The sequence below is a fragment of the Kryptolebias marmoratus genome, linkage group LG5 (assembly GCF_001649575.2).
Source record: "Kryptolebias marmoratus isolate JLee-2015 linkage group LG5, ASM164957v2, whole genome shotgun sequence".
NCBI classification, from domain to species: domain Eukaryota; kingdom Metazoa; phylum Chordata; class Actinopteri; order Cyprinodontiformes; family Rivulidae; genus Kryptolebias; species Kryptolebias marmoratus.
In genome coordinates this window covers 8,475,325-8,500,015 of record NC_051434.1, presented here as the reverse complement: position 1 = coordinate 8,500,015, position 24,691 = coordinate 8,475,325, and the positions used below count along the sequence as shown (strand labels likewise).

The 24,691-nt window shown below is 39.0% G+C and overlaps 1 protein-coding gene across 5 annotated transcripts in view; it reads right to left on the bottom strand.

The window, feature by feature from the left end:
- Positions 1 to 24,691, bottom strand: part of trps1 (trichorhinophalangeal syndrome I) — a 104,727-nt gene that overhangs the window by 63,499 nt on the left and 16,537 nt on the right. For all 5 annotated transcript variants that reach the window (XM_025007492.2, XM_025007498.2, XM_025007490.2 and 2 more), the window contains exon 2: positions 22,399 to 22,795. In XM_025007492.2, coding sequence (XP_024863260.1) covers positions 22,399 to 22,411 — 13 coding nt within the window. In that variant the 5' untranslated portion in view covers positions 22,412 to 22,795. The remainder of the gene's footprint in view (positions 1 to 22,398; positions 22,796 to 24,691) is intronic.

Here is a 24,691-nt window from a genome sequence, read left to right as displayed (position 1 = left end):
TCTCTGACACACACATGAACACACCTCGCTCCTCGCCGATCCTCTATCTGTCCATCTTTCATCTTGCACTCTCTCAATTAATCTCTTCTTCGTTTTCCTCCCTCACGGCTGTCTTCTTCTCCTCAACCTCCCTCCCTCCCTCCCCCCTCGCCCTTTTCTTCTGGTGTTCTCTGAACATGTGCAAGATATGTGCTTGCACGCTCAACTGGTTAAGGCGTTTCCAAACTTGTGGAGTTTTCCATTAATCTGATAGCAGCAGATTGTGTCCATGTCGAGTGTGACTTACCCTCAGGTGCTTTCTCGTAATTATTTTGACACATGATTACATATTCAAAGGCATCTGACAAACAAATAAATAAATAAATAAATACATAAAGCGCTGTTCAAACTTTACTGACAATATTTCATTGTTATGGAAAAATCTTTGGTTCTTTGTGTGGCTACACGGGTCTGTGGACTTCGCCTTCAGATAAGGTAAAACATGAGGATTTGTTTGACTGTTCATTTGGTCTAGTTTTGTTTTGTTTTTGTCGCATTGGAGAACACCTTACAGCATGATAATTAAAGCTTCAGCACTGTTTGAAAAGTTTAATCATATTGAAAAGCTATGTTTTCTGTTTCTGCTCGAAAAGGATAAAAAAATAACCATTTAAAGCACACACGCTTTTTGCAATCACACTAACTATTGAATAAATAACTACATGTTTAAAAAGATGGAATAAACTCAGACCATGACATCTAGAGTTTTGTCTGCTCTAAACAGGGTTGCCTAAGATAAAGTCAGATTTTAATTGATTCTAAAAATGTGATGCTTATTTGTGTCAATGCCAGCAGGGATGTGTTTGTCTCTTCCAGGTGACACATAATTATGTGCTTCGAGTAAAGAAAAGTTAGTCTGGAGTAGTTAATTCAATACTTTTCAACTTCTTACATTAAAACAGTATCAGTATTGACTTTAGTTTTAACATTTTAAACCTTGTAAGAACTCTTGGTCCGTGTTGGATTATTCATACAAACTGAACTCACTCAGCTGTTCAGGGATTCAATTTTAGCGTAGATCCGTAAAACTCACAAAAACATTTTCACAGCCCAAGTTCAAACTGTTCACTCCTCAGTCTTCTGCTACTCTGAGAACAACGTTGACTTCAATGATCGTGAAACCATAAAAAAGAACCAACATGTTTGCTGATTCTCATCAAAGTGAAAGGTCAAAGAAACTTAGACTACATGAAGTTGCACTGCTTTGAATATTTTAATCTTAGCTTTAACATATGCTAGTGTTTGAAGAGCAGAAACACATGTCTCAGGTGTAGGAAAGCACATATGACCTGTGTTGGACCCATTCATATAACTACTTTGGCTCAGGAGTTTGAGCGAGTTGACTACTAAGCTAAGGTCAAAGGTAATCTACCTAAATTTTGAGAAGTAACCAAGAAAAGAAAAAAATATACATAAGTGTTATCAGTTCATAATTTAGCATCAAATAAACCTGTGCTGCTGCGCTTATAATTATCACCTGAGCCTTTTGGGGATTCAAACTGTTGTTCAAGAGCTCCTCAAAACCAACCAAGAAAAGAGATAACCCTTCACAACAAATATCTTTAACTGGACCACCAACTGAACTGTAGCAGTCTGGATTTGTGCTTTCACACTCAATTAACACCACGTACAATAACTTAAACAGTGAACGTTACAAGTGACAGGAATCCAACTCAACAAGGAATTACGTCACACTGTGCCCCGCTCAGCGGGACACGAGCACGCTGTTTTCACCAGCAAAGGTAAACATGAAAGCGTAACAAGAATACATCACGGGCTATAAAACTTTATTTTGAAGAGTGTGGGTCAGTCCACGGGTGGGTGAGAGGACTGCAAAAACAGGTCACTCGGTTCTTCTGAAGGAACTTGTAGGAATTTAGAACAGTTTATATTTAGTTGAGTCAAAGATCTTGAAGGTAGCCAGTTAGGATTTCATTTTAAAAAGTAGAGGATGAAAGACTGTTGTACCTGTTCACCCAATGATTACTTCCTGTCCAGTGATTCATGAGATGTTTTGCTAACAGACAGACACAGTTGACTTCAACAGTTGATGGCAAAGTTTGAAAAACAGATCTTGCATGATCGATTAGTGAATGGAGTATGTGTTGGGAATGACTCTCAGCTACTAACACACTAAAGTTTAGCTTAAAATTGGCTAAAGTATAGCCATTTCGGGGTTTGGTAGGGATGCTCAGCTGTGGTGGCCATTTTAAATGGGGTTGACTCCTAAAGTTAATCTGTTGTAGATGTACGCCCGATGATTAGTTTCTGAGATTAAAATCCATCCACTGGTTCATGAGATATTTTGCTAACGCTACAAACAAAGGAACGCATACAGACAGATAACATTATCACCTTTCTCCTTCAGTGGCGGGCCATAAATATCACCCGAGACGTTGCTGGTTCAGCTCCAAATCGATGATACTTAAAGTAAACGATACTAAAAGTAAAATGATGTCAAAATACATCCGTATTTCCACCAATATGCACACAAAGCTTAATACTACACACACGCATAAATCTAATCAATTATATACCCAACTTTGGACACTAGGAGGTCTATTTTCATATATCTTCAAATATCTGGGTCTTCTGGCAATTTTAGATGCTTAAGTGAAATAACAAAATAGAAAACACACACACGCACACACACAAAAGGAAAAGACTGTATATCTCCTCTGCTATTTAATAATCTGTGACCTGAGAGTTTATAAGACTCAATAGTCTGGCCCCTGGAATGGCTGTCTGGATTTTAACTTTGAACACACACAAAGATACAGACATAGCTCCCCTGCTATGGTCCTCAGAGCATATTCTGTCTGTGTGTGTGGAGAACATACCATGTGTGTGTGGTCACGTCTAAGATCGTTCCTTTAAAATTGGCTCCCTTTCTGCGTCTCTCTCATAATCAGTGATGATGTCACAGTAATCATTTTTGAGATGGGCAAATTGTGGCAAGCGGCAATCTATATTGTGTGTTTCTGTGTGTAAAATCTAATTTATTCACTTAGCAATAAATCAAACAGCTGTCGCAAGAGGAACAGCTCAGACATGCACATAAAACACACACAACCAGACTGCCAGGAGTGTGTGTAATTAATTATTGTTAACTGGCTGCCAGAAGACATAGTCTGGCAACGAGAGAGACAAAAACGGACATAAAGGGAAAACACATGCCAACACATAGAACTGAGCTTTATGGGTTTGTCTTAACAAGAAAGTGCTTCACTGAGATGGAAAGCGTCAGTAAAGAAAAACATTGCACAACAAATCTTCTATAATGCAGGAAGCAACAAAAATAGACATACTCGCACAGCCCTCCAGCAGGAATTGATCTTAATAAACATCAATAACTCCTCACCAAACTGTGCACATTTGTAATTAAAGAGAAAAACGTAACGAGACCCAGTTTGAGTGTGGCCGTGTGTGCAATTAAAGAAAAGAAGTATAACAGCAAAACTACATTTAAAGGTTAGTCCTACTGTTTGTGTTTATCAGTTAGATTTAAAAGGAAAAAAGTCATTTGTATTCATCTGATTTAAAACTAGAACAAAAATACGACTTCAAGTTAGTTTCAAATAGCCTGAATGACTCTTGGCCTCAAATAAAAAAAAAAAAAAAATCAGATCTCAATTTTAATTTCCAGACTGAAACTGAATCAGACTATAACTGTAATTTTAAATCTACCATTTTATTTATTTATTTCAGTTTGTCACTTAGAAGAGGTCCAGCTCTTTGAGTTAGACAAGATATTTGCAGAAAAATCTAATTACCAACCAAATTTGAAAATTTTGCTTGCTTAAAATGCCCGTTGCTATCAGCTGCGTCATCATCTTCCTAAAGCTAAAAATAATACTGTCTCCATCATTAGGCTCTAAAATCGTTGGCGAGACATTCTCACTCCAAAGGTTTATTTTTGCGTCGAGCGCCAAAAAAGCCCTCCATCTCCAGTTGGAAATTTACAGCAAACACTACAGGGAAGTGAATAAACAATAAAACAGAATGTTTTACTGGTGATAAAAAAACTGAACTCTTGAAACTTAAAACGATTTTTTTTTTCCACACCAAGATAAAAGTAATAAATCACAGCCTTAACACCAAAGTAAACACTGACAGTATACAGAGATACAGAGAATACACACAAATAAAAATAATACAGAAGAAATCATCAAAGAGTGTTTGCTCAAAAATTGAAAAGATTCCCACAAATCCTAAAAAAAATTGGACAAAAGACTTGATTTTAAAGCCCTTTTTATAACCAAGGACTCAAAACATTTTGAGTCCTTGGTTAAACAATACATTACTCATATTTATGGACAAACAACAGTCCCATTCGGTCTAACCCCCGGAAAGGTTTTGGTAGTAACACGACATGTCTCACTGGTTCGGCAGAGGCTGTCTGTGTTTGTGATCGCAGACAGAAAGATGGCGTCACGTTGATACTGATTTACAACGAAACCATCAGAAAGAGTCAAACAGAAACCGTTCAGCGCCAAACACGACGGAGGCTCGACACACTGCTTCAAAACCGCTCCGAAATGATGTCATTTATACCTGTGGTGTGGGCTTTCCCTCCACACAACTGCAACTGAGCTGGAGATACCGACTTACTGAGAGGATTAGGGTGTTTTTTTATTTCCCATCACACGGCTGTAACTGATAACGTTGCTGCTTCAGTCTTTGTCATGGGTCAGTGGGAAATCACAGCTAAACCCAGCTAAAAGGGATAGTTTAGATCTCTGGGAGTGGGGTTCTGTGAAAAGGTTTTGAATTTCCTTGAAGGGCATCAGTTTGGAGAACATAAAGTTTTATTCTGACTGGATAGATGAGCTAATGGCTAGTCGGAGCAGGGCCAAGACTAAAGTCGACTGCTGCCTTCTTAAAACAACTCAAATCTCTGAAACGCCACAGCAGTTCATGCAAGAACTATTTTATAAACCTTTACATCGTCAGTTTTACATTGTGTCATTATTTATATAAAATTCTGTGGTTATTAGCGAGTGCAACAAGCAACTGCAAGCAGATTGTTCCAAATGCAAATGTTATAAAATAGCACTGCTATAAAAAAACATTTTGAGACCTAAGTTGTTTCAAGCCGGCAGCATCACAGAGCTATTTGCAACAGGTAAGAATGATTGTTCAAATCTTTTCCACAGAACCCCGCTTAAAATGATCTGAACCATCCCCAAATCTACAAAAGCAGGTCACTTGAGCAGAAATCCAGCTTTGTTAACCAGGTTTTCCTCACACCAGTTCAAAAGTCTCCTCAACGAGGCTTTCAAGGTATCATCTTGGACCAGAGAGCGGCGAATGAATGAAATGCACCGTCTTAGCCGGCTGGTGAGTGGCAGATCCTTCAAACAGTGGGACAGAGCCAAAAAAAAAAGATGAAAGAGTGAGACACGCGGGTGTAGGAACAAGCAGGCTTCTCACACTTGACAGAGGAGAGAGGGTGCCACGTGGGGCAGTGTTAAAAAAAAAAAAAAAGGAAGAAGAAGAAGACTATCACACCTGAACACCGTCTCCCCCCACTTTTTTTCAGTGCTCTTCACTCTTTTATTCTCTCCCCGTGATCATTTCCCCAACGAGTGTGAAAGCATGGGTGGAAGCAGGCATATGAGTGGTGTGTGTGAGTAGGTGGGTGTGTGTGTGTGTGTAACTGAGACCAGATAACTTCCTCTGAACTTCCTGTGATTAGAGCTTTAGGGGTTGCTGAGGACAACAAGAAAATTAAACACACACTAAAACTGGGTCTCACTCAAACAAAATGGAAGACTGTGTGAACAGCAACTAAAAGGTGTAGTTGCATGTAGGTGAAACTCCTTTTAACCAAAGAATATATTTTCTTTAGTTAATAAATACCAGAATGTGGTAGATAAAAGTAATAAACAATAGAAAATCCATGCTATATTTAAAGTTGTAGCATTGGTAGTTTGAGAAGTTGTTCAAAACTGTACAAAACTATACGTACACTCTGCAAATAGACACGAGCTGAAGAAAAACACAGAGGCAAGTGTTCATAACAGAAAGAGGAAGTAGGTGGTAGTTTTGCCCAATATTTCACAATTAAAGCTGAGATTCAATCACTTCCTGACAGAGTGTGTATGGTTACGAGCTCGTGCGTGAGTGTGTATGAGAGTTAAAGTGCTTGAGTGCTATGCAGATAAATAACAAAAGAGGATGAGTGTATTTTTTGCTCATTTCCAGTATTAACTCACATACTTTCTCACACACTTGCTTTATGAGGGCAGATACACACATTTTCGCACACCGACATACAAACACATGAAGGACATTAGGACAGTTTAGATCACCTTGAGGCTAAGTCTGAGCTTTCATTTCCTCTATCCTGCATAACAACTGACAGAAACACACACACACAGCCAACAGATGTACATAGACAAAAACCACAACGCTATGAAACCTGCCCAAAGGGATTGTAGCTGTACAAAACGCTAATATCAACTACTAATTACAAGAAAAGTCCACTTAGTATTAAAATAATCAAATCTTTACAACAAATGGAGTAAACAAAACTGTCAGCTTGCCAAGCCATGAAAAGAAACGGGTTTTAAAAGAACTACAAGGCTGAACAATTACGGTTAAAGTGTTAATGCCAGCAGTGGAATGAAAAACATACATCAGACGCCCAAAAATGCAGACAATGACTTTACAGCATTTGGGGCTAAAAGACAACATCTGAAGCTTTAAGCTTTTACAAGTCAGAGAAGAACAAAAAAAAAATTGTAAAATGAGGTTAAAATGTCTAACATGTCTTCTTTGAAATTACAGGCCGTCTTTGGTTTGTAGGAGTGTGGACGCTTCATGAAATTTAAAAAAAAAAACTCTTCTGCTTTACCCAGGAACAACTTAAGACATTTTACGTTAAACCTGCGACTTTGTTGCTGTTAAATACAGTGACAGAAAAGGTCAGAAGTTTTGGTTCTGAACAACTCAGTGCACAAGACCTTGAACTAACCCGAATATCCTGGAGATTTGCCAAAACTATATGGACTCTCTTCCAAACCCTAACCTGTTGCATTGAGCTGACTTACTGAGACCAAGTGTTTAACATTTAATGGCTGGCACAAATGAGAGAAGTACACACCCACACACACGCAAACATCTGTAAAACACACAGACGGCGAGCTTTCCTGTTACTAGGGGGAAGTTGCAGATCGTTGTGACATCAATATTTAAGATAAGACCTCCTTAACACACCAACAACCATACCCAAAGAGAGACATCTTCAGCTTCAGTTGAAAGTTGTTGTTGTTGTTTTATTTTAAAGATTTGGCACAAATGGGCTTTGGATATTATCAGAAATAAATACCTTTCCTTTCATTTTAGAAGACTTAGCCTTCATGCTCATCATGAAGGGAAGCTGTTAATGAAATCTGCAGTGCAGTCGTCCTGCAGAACCAAGAACTCTGCTTGCATGTAAATACAATGTAAAGCAGTTTTCTGGTTGTCTACGTGAAAAAAAATATATATTAGCAGGAGACATTAGGTTGATCAACAATGAGAGTTATCACTCTTCCCAAAGCCCTGGGATGGAGTGGGTTTTACCTGTGAGAGCCTAAACAGTCTGACACCTCTACACATCATCAAGCAGCAATAAAATGTCCTCTAAGTGTCACCTCAAGCAAAGCTGGAGGGGCCATTTGTGTCAGGTTTGCATGTTTATGTGTAGTTTCTTCAGGCTTAAACAGGCTTAAGGCCTTTATGTTAGATGGTTTAATAATTTTTTAACTTGCAGTTAGAGTGTTTGCATGAACAGCTATACATGTTAGCCCTGTGACAAACAAGCTTCCGGTCTGTTTAGGTGTCTACCTCATCCTTTTGTCCAACTTTGGCTAGTCTTCAATCCACAAGTCCCTGAACAGAATAAGGCAATCATAATAGATGAACAGATGGGCATGACATGTTCTTTTTATTTAAATGACTAAAGCAACTCCCATATTAGTCAATAATACTTGTCATCTAACTTGTCTCGTAGATCAGGTACATATTGTTCAAGTTGGCCCAAAATGACTTGGTAACGTCAGCCTTTAAAACAAGTTGCACAGCTTGCACACACACCCCAGGTGGCTCTGATGTACTCGATTTGATCTAATTCTGCATTCTCAACATGATTAACTGAAATCGATCTGCTGTGACTATCCGTCTCAGGATTCTCTGGATGATTTTATGGAGGGGCGAGGAGCAGATGCTTTGCGAGCAGGATGAAGGTGGCAATTATTCAAGGAGGGCCGTCTTGACACGAGTCTTCTGACTGAAATATCGACAGAGTGGCATCGACCATTAATCGCGTATTGTGGACCAGGCGCCAGCACCCCATCAGCAATGCACTTTGGATAATAACTTAAATAAGAGAAAGTAATGCCATGTAAACAGAGGGCCTTGTAAATACCTGCTGTGGAAATTCACTTTGATTTTAGCCTGCTATTTATCATAGTGCGACCCTGAGGGCAGAAACATTATACCCGGATTGTAGAAAGCATGCAACATGTTCACCAAGCACAATCACTGCTGCTAAACATAGATACAGCTTTGTGATAAGTCCAACAACTGACTGTAGGCACACCTCTAAAAAGGTTTTATAGCTAAACACTCAGTATCACCATGCATCTACTTTTAGCTTACTTAATAAAAAACATAAAAATGTGTTAGCAAAAGCCCAAACTGAAATAGCAGATGTAACCTTGTAAATCAGTATATTTATGGAAATGATCTTCAAAGACGCTACCAAAATTCTTGATGACACCTAGGAGGTGTGTTTTATGAGGGGTGGAACACTGAGCTTGGGTTCCCTATTATCGGGCCTCGACTTAATGACGTGGCTTAGTTAACACACCCCATCTCACTTGTTCTGTCAGAACTGTCAGATCAGCCTCTTTCAAGTATGCGGTGAGGATAAATCATGCAATCTTCCATCTAGATCAGGAGACTTTAAATAGGTCAAAGATTTAAAGAGATTCAGGTGCGGATGAGTAATAAGGACAAAGGTATGTACTGTTTCACACCCATCTAACTGCTGGTACACCCATCAAAAAATCCACATACACAAGCATGATTTCATGCGCAGACGCGCATTCACACAGAGTTAAGAGCTTAAACCTATCTAACTGATACTACACCTTAAATCCTTTCATCTCTCATTTTATATCCAACCCCTCCCTTTCGTCCTGCCCTTCTTTTCATCTCTTTTTATTCTTTCTTCTAATCTCTGTCTGATCTATTCTGCTGATGAATAGCGTGAAAAAAAAAACAAAAAAAAAACATACAACACAGCCTTGGTGAGCGGTGAAATGCATTTCTGTGTGCAGCTTTTACTGCAATTGCCATCTGAAACTATCAACTTTGCATAAGTCAATGCTTCACGGTGCCTGGGTCAAACCACAAAAAGACTACTCTTAAATGTTAACTAGATATAAGCGTCAATAGGAAAATGAGCCCAAGCTACAACATACTGTGAATGTGCAGTAACTGCCTTTGGGCTGTTTCCCTTGCCTTCAGTGACTACAGCCTGTTTTGTGGTATAAACATTATGAACATGTGCTATTATGACCGTAAATGCACCATTGTGCTTGAATAAAAAAAAAACAACAACAACAAACCACAACACTTAGAAATATTCAACAACCTGAAGGCACACATAACTAAGATTACTGCAAATACTTGGCAAGTTAGAACAGTTTGTCCTTGGAGACTGCCTCATAAAAAGGTTAAATCAGTTTATCAACTAATGTGTACATCTTTGAGATTAGCACATCCTAAGTCAAATCAGCTCATTACCAAGCTTTGAACAATAGGCCCTTTCACAAACACTTCCAAGCCGAGCCTAAGATTATCTTCCCCCATCACTACAAAGTGACTTGTTTACGACCAAGGTGGCATGAGGGCAATTAAAGTCAATGTGCAGCTGCTGCTTCTCTGACCCACCAATGGAAGTAGTCACAGAGTTGAGTTGGTGAGTGGGTGTGACAAATGGTGCTGCTATCACTTAATGGTTTTGTGATGCTAGGCATGCGGATGAAAAACTGCAACTTTTTTAAAACAGACCAACTATAAAACTGACTAAAAGAATATTCAAGTTCTAGATTGATATCCAGCACCAAAGTATAAAAAGAATTTTAAAAAATTCAGAGTACAATTTTCCATTTTCCTTTTGGCTGATGCAGACTATTTTGAATGTTTCATTTTCTTTGAGATTTTGTTCTTGGTTAGTGACCACAGACCGCCTAACCCGGCCGAGATTGCCACCTTCTGACAGCACCATCCAGTCGTGTTTATTTGCTCTGAACCAATTAAAGGAAAAGGTGCCTGTGTGCGTTTTATCTTTTGAGACTTTTCAAAAGCTTAAAAAAAATTTCTTTTGGTTTTTCAGAAACAATAAAACAAATAAAAACTGACAGTTTATTTCACTAGATTTTGAAGAAACGCACGGAGACCAATAAAGCGAGAGGCACGGAACGAGAGACTTAGAAAGACACCCGGAAAAGGAGGAGATGGGCAGAAAGAAAGAAAGAAAGAAGATGAGTTGTAAATTCATTGCCTTAAAAGCAGCTATGAGTCAGTTTGATAAGAATCACATGGCACATGCATGTCTGCACGCAAGAATTCTAATTCTTGGAATTAGAATTCCAAGAATTCTAATTCTTCACTTTGAACCCCTTTGGACAGATATGCAGATAAGAAATGTTCAAGTACTGTTCAATTATAATGAGTGTGTGAGCGAGTGTGTGAAAGTGTGCAGGGAAAAACGAGGTGAGCATGAGACAGGAGGAGGGATGAGATTCTTTCCACCTATGTGTCATTTCCTCCCTCAATCTCTCTCTGAGCATCACCCCTTTATATTCTCGCTACCATAATTCTTCTTTTACAAGACTTTCTATCACTCACTGTCTTTCTTCACAAGCCTACTGTTTATCCATCATCCTGCCATTCACGGCACATCTCCCTGCCACAAAAAAATTAACTATCCCCAACAAAAGAAAACGGATTAATGCTGTCAAATGGAGGTAATTCTAAATACATTGTCACCAACTGATCCTATTAAATGGGAACTTGTAGGCTTTGATATTTCTAATCCCTGCAAAAAATTAACTTTTTTTTTTTCTCTTGCCTTGCTTTCAAATAAATTTTTCTGAAAATAGTAGGAGCTCATTAGCCAATTTGACAGATATCAAGCCAGCAGTGTTGTCATGCCAAACCTGGGAGGGTGATGTGTCTCAAAGAAGGGGCAATCTTGCAAGGGAAATGTAAGCACACTGCCCATTCGTAGGCCAGCGGCTGCTGTGGTGAACAGGGTAAACAAGATGGACTCCTGTGTGCTTTAGTCATGTTCCACTGGACGGAAAAGCTTCTCATCGTGACATCTTTAGGACCCGGACCGTTATTCTTGGTCTATAAATCCATGTTTACTTGCAAAATGTCAAAAAAATTAGAAAAATCAAAAGCTGTAAAGAAAAACAAAAGCTTTTGCAGCTTCCTAAGCTCCAAAGTACCTTCTTCAAATGACTTATTTAGTCTGAGCTATGGGCCAAACCACAATTCACAGTTTTCAGTGATAAAAAGTGGCAGTTTGCTTCAGAGTATTTATCCATTTTCTGAAGAAACTGAGCAATATTTTGGATCTTCAGCCTTTGAAGGAATATCATACAGCCCAGTTGACTTAACAGTCCCTCCATGTTGAGTAAAGATGAGACTGGACCTTCTGGTCCCAGAGGTTTTGCCACACAAGAAATTTGTCAAGAGTTTATCAAGATAAACGCTCAAGTGTGCACAGGGTAGCGAGGTAAGGTGACACGGTGAATCAAAGCATCCCAGCTCTGAGTGAAAAGCTGTCTCCACTAAAGTATCCTTGTGCAAGACATCAAATCTCTACCAGTCTCTGGGGTGCTGTTCTGTAACAGGGGCAGCAATCTGAAGAGGGGGGGGAGAGAGATGAAAAGAGAAATTTCCCTACTGAGAATCAGTGGAACACCACAAAAAAGCCTGTGAGCTAAAGTCACCAAAGTTCCACGCCTCACCTCACCGCAAAACACTCTGGTGGCAAATTATCTGCCTCCCCCTCCTTCTGTCTATGTGGCACTCTTCTCTTCTCCGTCTGCCTTATGCTTTCCCTCGCCTCCTGTCCTATTATGGACATAGCAACAGTGTTGCTGTCGGGACGACTGAAGATTTGATTCACTGTCTGTCCCTGTCTCAGTGTGTGTGTGTGTTAGATAGCAGATAAGAGCCATATATAAACAGCACTTGAAAGCAGAAATGTAAATGTTTAGAAGTCACGGCAGAAACACAGACCATATCAAGATACCAGAAAGGAAGAAAGAAAGAGGAGAGGAGATTAAAGCTGAGTTCACACCAGGAGAACTAGCACACCGCAGACAGGACTCAAGTCAGATTCCAGTCATCAATAAGGCTTAGTGGAATTTAGCATCTCAAAGCTATGCTCCCCAAACGCTTTAATCTGTTGGTGAATGCACAAAGTCAGAAAAAAAGAGACTGAAGGTGATGTTTTAGGCACCTGTGTACTTTGGCCTCTTCAGCCTTCACTTTAAGAAGAAATATAACATTTACTTACAAGTTAGTATTCACAGAAACCAAAAGCTTTATTTTCCAAAGTGTTTCAAGTGAGAAACTATGGATTCAAACACTGAAGAGTTTCTGTATTCAGTGGTTTTATTGAATAAACCAAAGGTTGACCTGTATCAGAATACTTTTATTTCTAAATGGACTACTATCCAATTCTGCAACTTATCTTCAGACCGGGCATACGCTTTAATTTTCTGTAATCTCAAATTTACAAAAACCACATATTACCCCAATCCTCAGGGGGTATTATCAACATTTAAATGCATGCACACCCAGATGACGGATGTTCACTTCCTTACATGTTTGACAAGAAAGCACACTTTATGCACTGAAATGTGATTCTTTGATTTTAAGAAAGAAACTTAAAGGGTCAGTTCAGATGTTTTAAAGTGGGATTTTGCAGAAACATCTTACCTCTTGCAGATAGTTCTGTGACTGAGTTTAATTTTGACTTGATTCACTGAGCGAGGCCAAGACCAACAACAATAAAGAATAATTTCCATTGTGGTTTGTGCAAATGCTATTTTAAAAACCATTGTCGTTGATGCAGAATCACACAATTTTGTCTACATACATATGTCAAAAGTCTACTCCAGTAGGATAAATCTAAAACACTGGGGCGGCTGCTAAGGTGGGTACAAAGTGGGCTCAGGTGGTCATGATGTGGGAAGAGATGAGCAACAAAATAATGCACATGGTCTAAAACACAATTTTGGAAGACATGCACACAACAATAAGCTGTGGTTTTCAAAAACTGACTACTAAAAAGGCAGCCACGTGGTTCGTTGTTCACTTGGTCACAAACACTCAGATTTCAGTGACACTGCAACTAAAAATTACTAATTTTCCTGCAACTTTCAGTCACGTTTGAATCACCAACTAGCCTCCAACAGTCGCAGCCCAGTGAAATGCTACCTTAAGATATCATTTGTGCAGAACCCCTCATCAGAGGTTCTAAACTATCCCTTTAAGATAGAACTCCAAAACACAAACTAAAACTGTGCTAAACATCATAAATCAAATGTGAGAGCTAGCTGATTTTAGGAGGTTTATTGTAGGCAAATCTTCACAAGGGTGTGTGTTGCTTTTGTGTGCATGCTTCCTTCTATGAGTTTAATTTTTAGTAATCATCTTCCATGAATTGTGTGTACACACCTGCTTACTTAGGGATGCTTGCGAGTGTGTGTTTGGTCGCACAACTTTGTGCTTTTGTGTGCGTGTACATGTGAGTGAGTGATTGTTAGCAGAAGCTTGTTAACCTCAGAAGTCATTACCACAGCTCAGAGGTTTAGGCCAATTAGAAAAAAGGAAAAATAAACGACAACGTGAAAACAAAACAGACAAATGAAAAACAAAAGGAGAGAAGAAAGTGATTACAGGAAAGAGAGAGGGGGAAAAAAATGAAGTGATTATTCTCATCAGGTTGAAAACAATTTTCTGCCCTCAAGACGGATTTAAATGACGAGAGAGCGGCAAAAGCAATTGCTAAAAAGAAAAGTGATAATTGGGAGGAAAATAGAAAGTGATCAAGAGAGTAAAACATCACATTAGGTTTGTCACAAAATACAAAGGAAACAATTGCAAATGTGACAAGGGGGGGGAATGATTAAAATCAGAGGAGAGAACAGTGACGGTGCATGTATGTGTGAGCATGAGTGGGAGGAAAGAGGACAGACATCACTGCTCCTATGATGTCTTTCTCCTCGTTTTCTCAAGACGTTTTTGTTATTACAGCTTCACTCTAGGCAATCCAGACTGCTGCACAAAAATACACACAACCTCACTCGCTCACACATATATATGGATTCCCATACACACAGACCCCTAAAGAGGCCCGTTTTTTTCCCCCCACATTGGCCCATATGGTGCAGACAGGCGTACGGAAACAATTCCCTCTAAAAACAACACGCAGACTACAGTTAGAAAACTCTCGCACACACACACACTTACACACACACACACACCAGACAGTTAAACCTGCTGAATGAATTGCTGCCTTGTTCTGTGGTGCACTAATGGCAAGGAACCTGCTATAGAGATTACCACACACACTAAAAAAGCTTAGCATTAGGCATTCTGGGGCACTTATCCATTAAAGGTTAGTCGTTTTCCTCAGTCTAAAGGTGGGTATTCAACTTAATATTCCAGCAGAGTGGTTGTAAAAAAATTTTTCCATTAAGCAACTGGGGCAGGTGTCCTAAAAAACTTGGATCTCTTCAGCTCCGAAGAATAAATCTTGACTAGTTATGCCGGCTAATATAGTGACTTTTTAGGTGCGGGATAATTGTAAACTCAAGATGGTCTAGTTATTACCATCTGTCTGATATGTTCACATAATCTGAGAGAATTTAAGGCCTAGCAGTCCTTGAAGGAATGAATATCACCCAAAATGCGTTCTCACTGGACTTCATGAGACGTCCCGCTCAGAGCATGTGTTATGAACAACTCTCAGCTACTACATCAAATTTTAGCTCAATATCTGTAAAACTGACTGAGCTATAACCATTTCTTGTGTTGGCTAATGTCGATTAGCTGTGGCGCCATCTTAAATTAAACCGACTCTGAATGTTATTCAGGTGCAGATGTACATCCAACAAAAATCTTGCGAACTCTGTTAGTGCTTGGAATATGTGTTGGGGATGAGTCTCAGCTACTTCAGCACCAAATTTTAGGTTAAATTAACTGAAATACAGCCATTTTTTGTGTAAGGTCATGCGGCTGTGGCTGCCATTTTGAAAGTGGTTGGCCAATCCAATTATTACTTTTTGCGAGTTTTCTTCAAATTTTTCCAGTGGTTCATGAGATATTTTGGTAAGAGACAGACACACACAGACAGGCCTTTCATATAAATGTTATTACTCCTATAAAAAGGAAGATCAGGAATTTGCTGAGACCCTCTACAGTCTGATGGCGTGACAGAGGATAATTCATAGGTAAAGACGATGCAGGCTGATTAGTGCAGCACGGTGACCTTTGTGCAACAGAAAACTGTAATCAAAGCAGACAATTTGAGATGTCTGCGTTTCTACCTTCTCTGTTAAAAAGTAAACAAACATCAGAGCTAAGAGGACACCTCTGCCAAATAAAATAAGTATGCGCCACTCGGTTTTACCACAAGATTTATCTTGAGATTTGAAAAAAGCGCATCAGCCTGCACAGAAATCACAGAGCGTTGAGTCAGATTTCACTGTGGTAATTTAAACGGCAGCAGTCCTGAAGCTGAGTCACACTCCAGACCTGAGCAGAATTTGACTAAATAAAGCTCAGACGGCTCTTTTGGCTCAACCTAAGATTGAAACATGAATTTATATTCAGCGTTGTTCCACTAGTTCTGTCTTGTACTATAAGTTGAAGTAAATGTCATCTCTCTTACCGTTTCAGTCACCATTTTGACTAAAAAAAAAGGGGGAAAAAAATCCTTCTCTGCTGCGATTTCGCAGACAGTCATTAAATCCATTTGCTGCCAATCTCTTACTTTGCTTTTCTCCTTTAGCAGTCAAAGACGCAGCAGGTCGTCCAACATTTTTAACAATATAGAGCGCTTTATGTTCCATTACAGACAACTGGCCCTGAAAGGATTCAGGATTAAAATTCAACAGTGTTTGTTATTGCAGGCAAAACTGTCTGAGGGAGTCAAAGCAGCTGGAGACAGAAGCATCCAATATTTTAGGTTGACTTACTCAGCATTGATTTGTTAAGACCAAATAAGTGGGTTCTGGTGATATGATGCCATGATTGAGAGCAGTGGGAGCACTGACTCATTTCGCTGAAAAGGAAACTTCCTTTCAAATGAATAGAGAAGAGACTGCACATAATATACTGCAGTGCTTTATACTGCTGCCTAAATATAACATGTTTCCTGTACACCAAAGTTAGTACACCACTATAACAATCACTTTCAGATCCTGTCAATTTAGTATTGCCTGAGGCCAAAAGACAAAGGTGAATGATAATGTTTTTTTATCCAATCGAGCTAATAAATTTAATTAACTTGAAACAAATGAAAGAAATGCAAGTTAATCAAACTTCAAAAGCATGAAAGTGTAAATATAGTTCAATTAACATCAAATTTATGTACAAAGTTCTTCTTTCCAAATGCATTTCCAACTTTAAAGTTGACTGGACTAAGAACTTATTACAGTTTGCTACAAAACTCCACTAATCAAGTCTATGAAGCACTATAGGTGAAGCTAAACAGTGAACAGAAGCCACAATTATTCATTCCAGCCACACCTAAAACTCATCTGTAGATACAAGATGGTAATTAGCACTTGTTTTTGTGTTTTGGTCACAAACAAATAGCTTGGACACAGGCACTAAAAGGTCCTCTCTGAAGTGTGGAAACTTTCCTTCTGCAAACAATTAGCAATTAAGGCTTCAACAGACATTGTTTGGAATGTTATATGTAAACACGGCATATATTCCTAAAAATGTTTCTTTTTCCTGTATTCTTGTTAGTAATTTTATTCTACTTATGTGCCCTTGTTTCTGAACAAACACCCTCATCACTGGCAGCACAGACACACAAACACAGCAATGTACTGTAAAGTCAGTGTATCATGGTGACTGACTTGGTTGGTCTTGGCTCCGATGGGAACCTGAATGAGAACAAACTACCAATTGGAACTATCTCACCGCCTCCAGCTACTCTGTTCTTATTGTTTTGGCAAGTTGTTGTGCTACTGCCAGGCAGCCTGGCCGCTGTGACTGGCTGTTCTGGCTGCTAGCTGCGGCTCCACCATTAGCCATCAGCCTGGAAGCTGTCTTTATCATCCTGTGTAGTGGTTCTGGTTCTGGCAGGTTCTGGGCCTGGCAGCAAAAGCTTGAGCCTAAGTTCCCCTCACCACCCCTTCCATCAATGTTGAGCTCTGTAGGGATTGTGATGAATACAAAATGTGAAACAAGACTCTTTAGCTTTTTCTATGATGTCAAGATGTACAGATGAAGGGTGATAGTTGGTAATAATCAGACAGGACAAATGTGCAATCAGTGCAAAGTAAAGGCATGCCATTGCAATGATTAATGCACGGGTAAAAAGGTGTTTAATATGAGTAAAGCTTGCGTTTCAGAACCCTTTTTCTAAGCATGAGCAGCCCCAGTCAAGCTGACTTAGCAGGCAGCGACTGCAGAGTGATTCCATTTTCCTACCAGACGCACCAGGGGCAGCGCACAGCTGTATACATCACCAGCATATGGAATAAATAAGTACAGTCTGCACAGAGCTTGTTAACACTTGTCCCCTTGGCTACAACACAGGTTTTTGAGCAAGCCTAACAAAAAAAAGCACACGCCCACGACTGCGCACACCCAGACAAGAGCATACATGCAAGTTGCATGTGTGCAAACACAAACAGGTAGGTGGCGTACACAACTGCCCCCTGACCAAATACGCCGAACAAATTCAGTTAGACAGGAGCCGGTTGTGATGGAAATCTAATGGACTAATGTACTTTTTTTTTTAAAAAAAAACAGGAGCCTGTTCTGAGTAAGCATGTATAATATGTGCTTGAAATCTTAATGTCCAATGTGTGCAAAGGCTTAGAACGCCAGGTTTCTTGAGCTTTTGCCTGAGAACCAGCCTTAATCTGATTAATGGCTTTTTCCACAGGAAAGTTGGAACATAAAAGCGGCACTTTCATAACCAGTGCTGGAAAAAAAACACCAAGACCCTAATAATTGTCACTCGGTTTTGGCAGGGAAAAGCTGTCCCCACAGACTAAGCACACTAACAGGTGAAGTTTAGGAAAATCCTTCTCAAGCTGTTGAAGAAAAAAAAAGAACGGAGCAGAAAAACTGATTGTTGTGTCTGCTAGCGTGACGGCGGAGGTAAAACCAGTGGGAGGTTCAAGGGTGAACTTTTAACAGTTTGTTGACAGGCTTGTGTAAAAATATGGACAGCATCTAAGATTGTTTTCAGTCAAAACAAATACATTAATATTTTCACTCCAGTTAATGTACAGGTACATTTTTTCCTATGTTCAAGTCGCCTAAAGTTCATTTACTCAACGAATTGTAAACTATAAAATGAATTATTAACAAGACAATAAGTACTACTGTAACAGCTAACAAATCAATGAAATCAAGAAGATAAATTTGGTTCAACTTGGTGAATATAATCTTTAATATAAATATGAACAAAGTCAGCCGGTCTGTTGGTGACAGATTTGACATTTTTCAGTTCAAATCCTAAAAAACAGAATTTAAAACAACTTCACAAAGGAGTGGTCAGACCAGTTTTAAGAGTGAGCATAAAAATGATGAGTCCTTGGATATGTAGACAATTAATGCATTCAACTATTTCATCTATTCTGAACAGACAGGGTTTTTGTTCACTTGGATAAACTTTTGACAATGATTGGAAAGGTTTTCAGACAAAAATAAAATAAAATAATCATACAATATTTTCTTAACACAACCTGTGACCATGGGGTTTTAGTACTTTTTTTAGTACCACAATAAGAAAAGTATTACAATAAGAAAAGCTAATTGTCACAGTTTTATTGTATTTCTAGTAGTGGAATAATGCACTTAACATGTAGCTGTAATTAATGCTTTAGTTGGAAATAACCACAAACAAAAGTTAAATAAAAAGACTTAAATCTGTTCAGGTGGTTCCTTTCATTCAGCCAAAACAGAAAGCTTTTACTTCATGCATCATGCAACCTGAGGGATTCATAAACTGCATGTTTCTGATCAATCAGGAAAAATAAAAACATCCATACACAGGAACCCAGTGTTATAAAGAAATCTTTGCAGGTTTTGAAAACTGTGGTACACCTTGAACATGATAACCAGCCCATTCTTGAGCCAGACTGGAGACTACGACCAGCTAATTATTTTTGTAATATCACACTGATTTAGACTGTGATGTGCAATTTCTGAAACTGGCCGAACCATTAAAAATTAAAAAAAGAGCCATTTCCACTGGCGATATTCTATTCTTGTTAGAAACAGAGCTGACAGAAGCAAACAGGCTGAGTCAAACACACATCTGCCATCTTGATCTTTGATTGATTCTGTGTCCTTTAAACCAGTCGATCATTAGCAAACTAACAAATTAAGTCATTAATTGCCCCGGCATGCTGTGACACCCTTTTTATAAATCTTTGCCTGCATAATTAATAGTCTTTAATTGAAAATAATTAGAACTTTTAGCTGTTTTGAGATTTTGGGAAACAAACAAAAAGACAGACTTACAGTGTCGATGTGCTTATGCAGCTTTGTGCGTGTGTATTAAGGCCATTCATATGATGAATAAATCTCACCCTCCTGAACTCAAAGATAAACCGACAACAAAGTTATGGGGCGAAACCCAGAGCAACGCACCTTACTGTAAAGATGTAAAAACCCCAAAATGATCAGACGCACTGCGGGCTGTCCTATGACCCATTTAGTGCAAACAGGTGAACAGGTAGTTGGCGTTTGCAGTTTGGCATGTTTTCTTCCTAACCCGAGTCTGTTGTGACTTTTGATGACTGCAAAAGAGTGAAAGAGACAGACGGTGAGAATGAAGCAAAAAGAACGAGGTTCTACAGACAGGCAGAGAGAAGAAACAAGGACTCAGTGGAGCAGAACGTCTTCATTGGCCACAACATCATGGAAACAGACTTCAGAACATTTAAGCAACAAGCATGTTTGTGTGTTTGCAAGACTGTCAAACTGTCTTGTGGGAATGACTGAATTATCTCTGCTCAACATTCCTGAGTTTAAAGCAAGTCGGAATGAAAAAAAAAAAAGAAAGCATATGAAAGACTATCCAATACCGCAAGATGCACACGCGCAAACAAGAGTGCATCCCTGAACATCTGTAGTCCACATCTGAAGGCATGTACATTCACATGGACAGACATATTTGGACACACACAATCCAAACCACGTCTAAAAGCATCAAGCAGCTCAAAGCAATCCACCCTACTGAATAACATCACCAAGCAAAGCCACAAGACCACATAATGAAAAACATACAAACTCACACTCTATCATAGACACACATGTGTTTGCACTCAAGGGTGCAAAAGAAGCGGAGCACTTACTGTAACTTGTACTAATAATTTATCTTGACTATAATCCACTAAAACGCTCCAAAACTTTGATTTAATATGGAAAGTTTGAACAGAAACACAAAATAATACCATGAAGTGATCACGCACAACAACAATACTGAATGAATTAGTCGGAATTCTTGTAGATGAGCATCAGAAAAAACTACTTTTTTAAAATAAAATGCGACATTACTAATAATTTCATAAATCCACCGATACTTTTTAATTGATTTCAGCCACTGGGTGTGTCGTCACTGCACACCTTCAGTTTTAGGCAAAAATGTTGGATCGGCTCTAATTTAGCAAAATAAGAGTTAGCATAAAAACTCATGCTCAGTGCCTGAAACTAACACACACACCCACACGTGTAGAAGCAAAATGAAGGCATTTCATATCATCGGACCACATTTAAAGATTTCTGCGGAAAATCGTTCTTCCTTTCCAATCACAAACAAACAGCATTTAAACAGGAATAATAGCTTCCACTATAATTATGGTGCACTTTCCACCACAAACCACTGCAGCTCCCCCTACGCTTACATAATAACTTCAACTGTACGTATTTGCATTTCCTGTAGTGCATCCACCTGCCTGCGTGTCTATGCTTTTGTGAATGCATGTAGAAGAAGAAAAGAAAGAAAGAGAAACGATAGCAACTCGACTAATTAAGGCAACTTAAAGAAATTAACCCTGAAAACGCTATAAATGCATCTTAACATTTAACTAAGGAGCATTAAAAAATCCTCACTTTGCAGGTTCACGGCCACCAATTAAAGTAGCAAAGTGTTTTTGTTTGGTTGTTTTTTTTATTTCACATGCTTCATTGACCCTTTAAGCGTTACTGACAGAGTTCTGAGGACGAAGTAAGAGTTTGGAGGTGTGTTTATTTACTAAATCCACTGACACACAGAAAGAGAGAAGAAAAAGGCACAGGTAATGTTACACTGATTAACAATTACTCGCACATTTAAGAGCATTTTGTGTTAACCAACCAATCGACCAAGAAGCTATGTCTAATTTTACTGGGAGGAACTAATGAGCTCTGCTAATGAGATCTACTGAACTGGATAGCACCAGAATGGACCTGATGGAAGGGCAGGCAGAAGTCTGGCTATGAGACAACTGTTTCACTACAGAATGACTTTTTTCTTGTTTTTTTTTTTTTTTTTTTTTTTTTGTTGTTGAATGTCAAAATTGATCATTCAAGCAGCACAATATGTAGAAAGCTCCACGCTGAAACGCAACACACTTATTGCATTGGAGGCAATGCACAGTCACTTCCTGCAACAGTAAGATGATTTAAAAAAAAAGTGTTTGTATTGCTTTGTAGCTCTGCATCAACATCCCAAAACCAGCTGGAGTTAATCTGCCAAACCTCGCAAACTTCAAACTTGTTACTTTTATTCATAAATAGTCCAAGTTGTTCTGTGATTGTTTTAAAGCTTTGAACAAAACCAGAACTTAGAGGGATAAAAACTTCCAAAAAAAAAAGCATACCTCAAACTGCACTTAAATTATATAGACTTCAGTAGTTTAAAATAGAAAAAAATAAGGCTTATGGTATAAGTTGAAAAAAACAAATTTGTAACAAAAACTAAACTAAAAAATATTGAACAATATTTAATTTCTATGGAATAAGGTTTAAGCTGTGGATACAAGTGAGTTTAAATTAACCGTATTGTGATGGAAAGTAAGTGAATTTGAACAAATGTCTTACCTCTGTTGATCATCGGGTTATAAAAGCATGATGGCTTACTCCCAGCCCTAGCGTCAACTCTGATTACCCAGACTGATTCACTCCCGCAGCTCGGCTACGGTCCCTCTGTACTCCAAAACCAAGTGATGGAAAACAGAAACCAGGCGTCTGACCCAAACTAGTATTCCTCCATTTCTTTAGGTCCACGAACATCAGAGCAGTAAACGTTCAGCTCGCTCGCCTTGTGTTTAAAAAAAAAAAAAGGCTTCCACCGACAGGAGCATCAGCTACCTCCGGCCCGGGGCTGTCGCATCTCTTTCGATGTGTGAACTGTTGGGTCCGGGTCAGGAGTCTTAGGCAGGGTCAGGCTCTTGTTTTATTGCGTCAGCTCTGGTTTAGGTCCTGTCTCCTCAACAACCTGGAAAAGACAAAAAAAAAACTTTTAAAAGCACATTCTGCATTATTTACTGTTGGCTAAATGAGCCCATTTTGAACATTTTTTGTTTCTTTTTTTATTTTTATTTGCTTTTAAACCTCAAAACTAGTGTTCGCAATAGGCAAAAACATTTCAAACTGTACAACTTTTTGAATCTAGGGGAAGTAAAAGTCCAAGGAACTTAAGTTTTAGTTACCCTAGATTCAACCAGCATTTAATGAACCAAAAAGGTGCGTCTGAAAAAAACAAAAAGCTTTAGATATTTGTGTGAGAGGATTGGATATGACAGAGGTCACTTCAGTCCATCAAACACATTTGTTATTTTCACAATTAGGTAAAATACTTAAAAAAAAAAAAAAAAAAAAAAAAAAAAAATCTGTCCCGTGCAATGAAGAATAAAAAAAAAAAGAGTTAATCTGTTACAGCCTGCAGCAGCACTTGATGAAATCCAGGGTCCCACTCACTCCCTGAGTTTTATTCACTATTTCAGTATTGATTGCTTTGAGTCTGAACAAGGCGGTCGTTAATGAACAATTTCAAGAGATTTCTTTTTTTTTTTTTTAACATATCAAATTTCCACTTGCTGTGACCGCTGATAATAACGTTTCCTTTTTTCTGTACTTCTCACAGTAAAACGAAAGACTCTTCGCTTCCTGGTTTCCCCTTTTTCTTGCCCCAACCACAAAAATCCCCCCCACCCTCTCAGTTTGTGCCACCCTGCCGTCATCGTCGTCTTCTTCTTCTTCTTTCCATTTACCCAGCCTTTGTCGACACGTTACCGTGAATCCAAATCTGGAACTGTACTTGTTCTCAACTGGTTTTATTGGAACTCTGACTAATATGAGGACATACCAGAAGAGATAAGTACTCAAAAGTACAGAGGTGCAGGATTTTCAGGGTGTATAGTAATGTTTAAAGTTAAACTATAGATCATGACACCTGGCTCATGCCCCTTGCTATAGCCTTTCAGTGATTTACCTGTAATGCACTCTAACTTTACTTAGACTATAAATAGTACATTAACACACTGCAACCGGAGTGTGTTTTTATGTGGAAAAGGAAAATCTGCTGTTTCAAAAAATACAAAAAGAGTTGCGCATTATGAGTCATTACTGAAAATGAGTCATCTTAAGGACCCTCCCAGCTTAAGAACAGGGTGTAAAGAAAGAAAAACATGTTTTGAAAAAAAGAAATCTTTGCCATTCATGTCCTTCATGTCCTTCGTGCCCATGTGACCTTGTTACTCGTTCTGAACATCGATCCATGAGGACTAAATGCAAAAATACAGCCATTCTATATTCTCCTGCTTTCTCCAGCCTGAGAAGCTCTGAACGCACACACGGGTGCAGAAAAACGCTTCACGCCGTTTCAACACTGACAACGCAACGGTGTCATCGGATGTGAGCGAAAAGTAGAAGCGTTGTGTTTGTTTTTTATGAAAGAAAAAGAAGAAAACAAAAGCCCTACATGCCCATCAGTGATCTTACGGGAACAGAAAGGGGAGAGAGAAGGTTTCTCGATTTGAACGACTGAGTGGAACTCTAAATATTTTCCCTGCTGAGCTCTGACTCAGTCGAGCTCCTGCTTACTCATTTACCTCAGTCACTGGTTTTGTTCCGTATTCTGTGTTTTCTTTCTTTCTCCGTGACGTTGTATTTCTATTTCTTTTTTTCTTTCTTTTTATTACACATCCCAGCTTCAACTGCTCTCACTTGTTCCTCCCGTTTTCACACCTCGTGACCGTCGAGTTTAAACTTCGCTGTCTCTCCCATCAATCCATCACTGAACTCCCTGTCATTTTCAAATGCTTCTCGCCGTCTGTTTTTCCAACTGCGATTGTGGCCGGGACCCCCCACCCACCTCCCCCTCCTACATCAG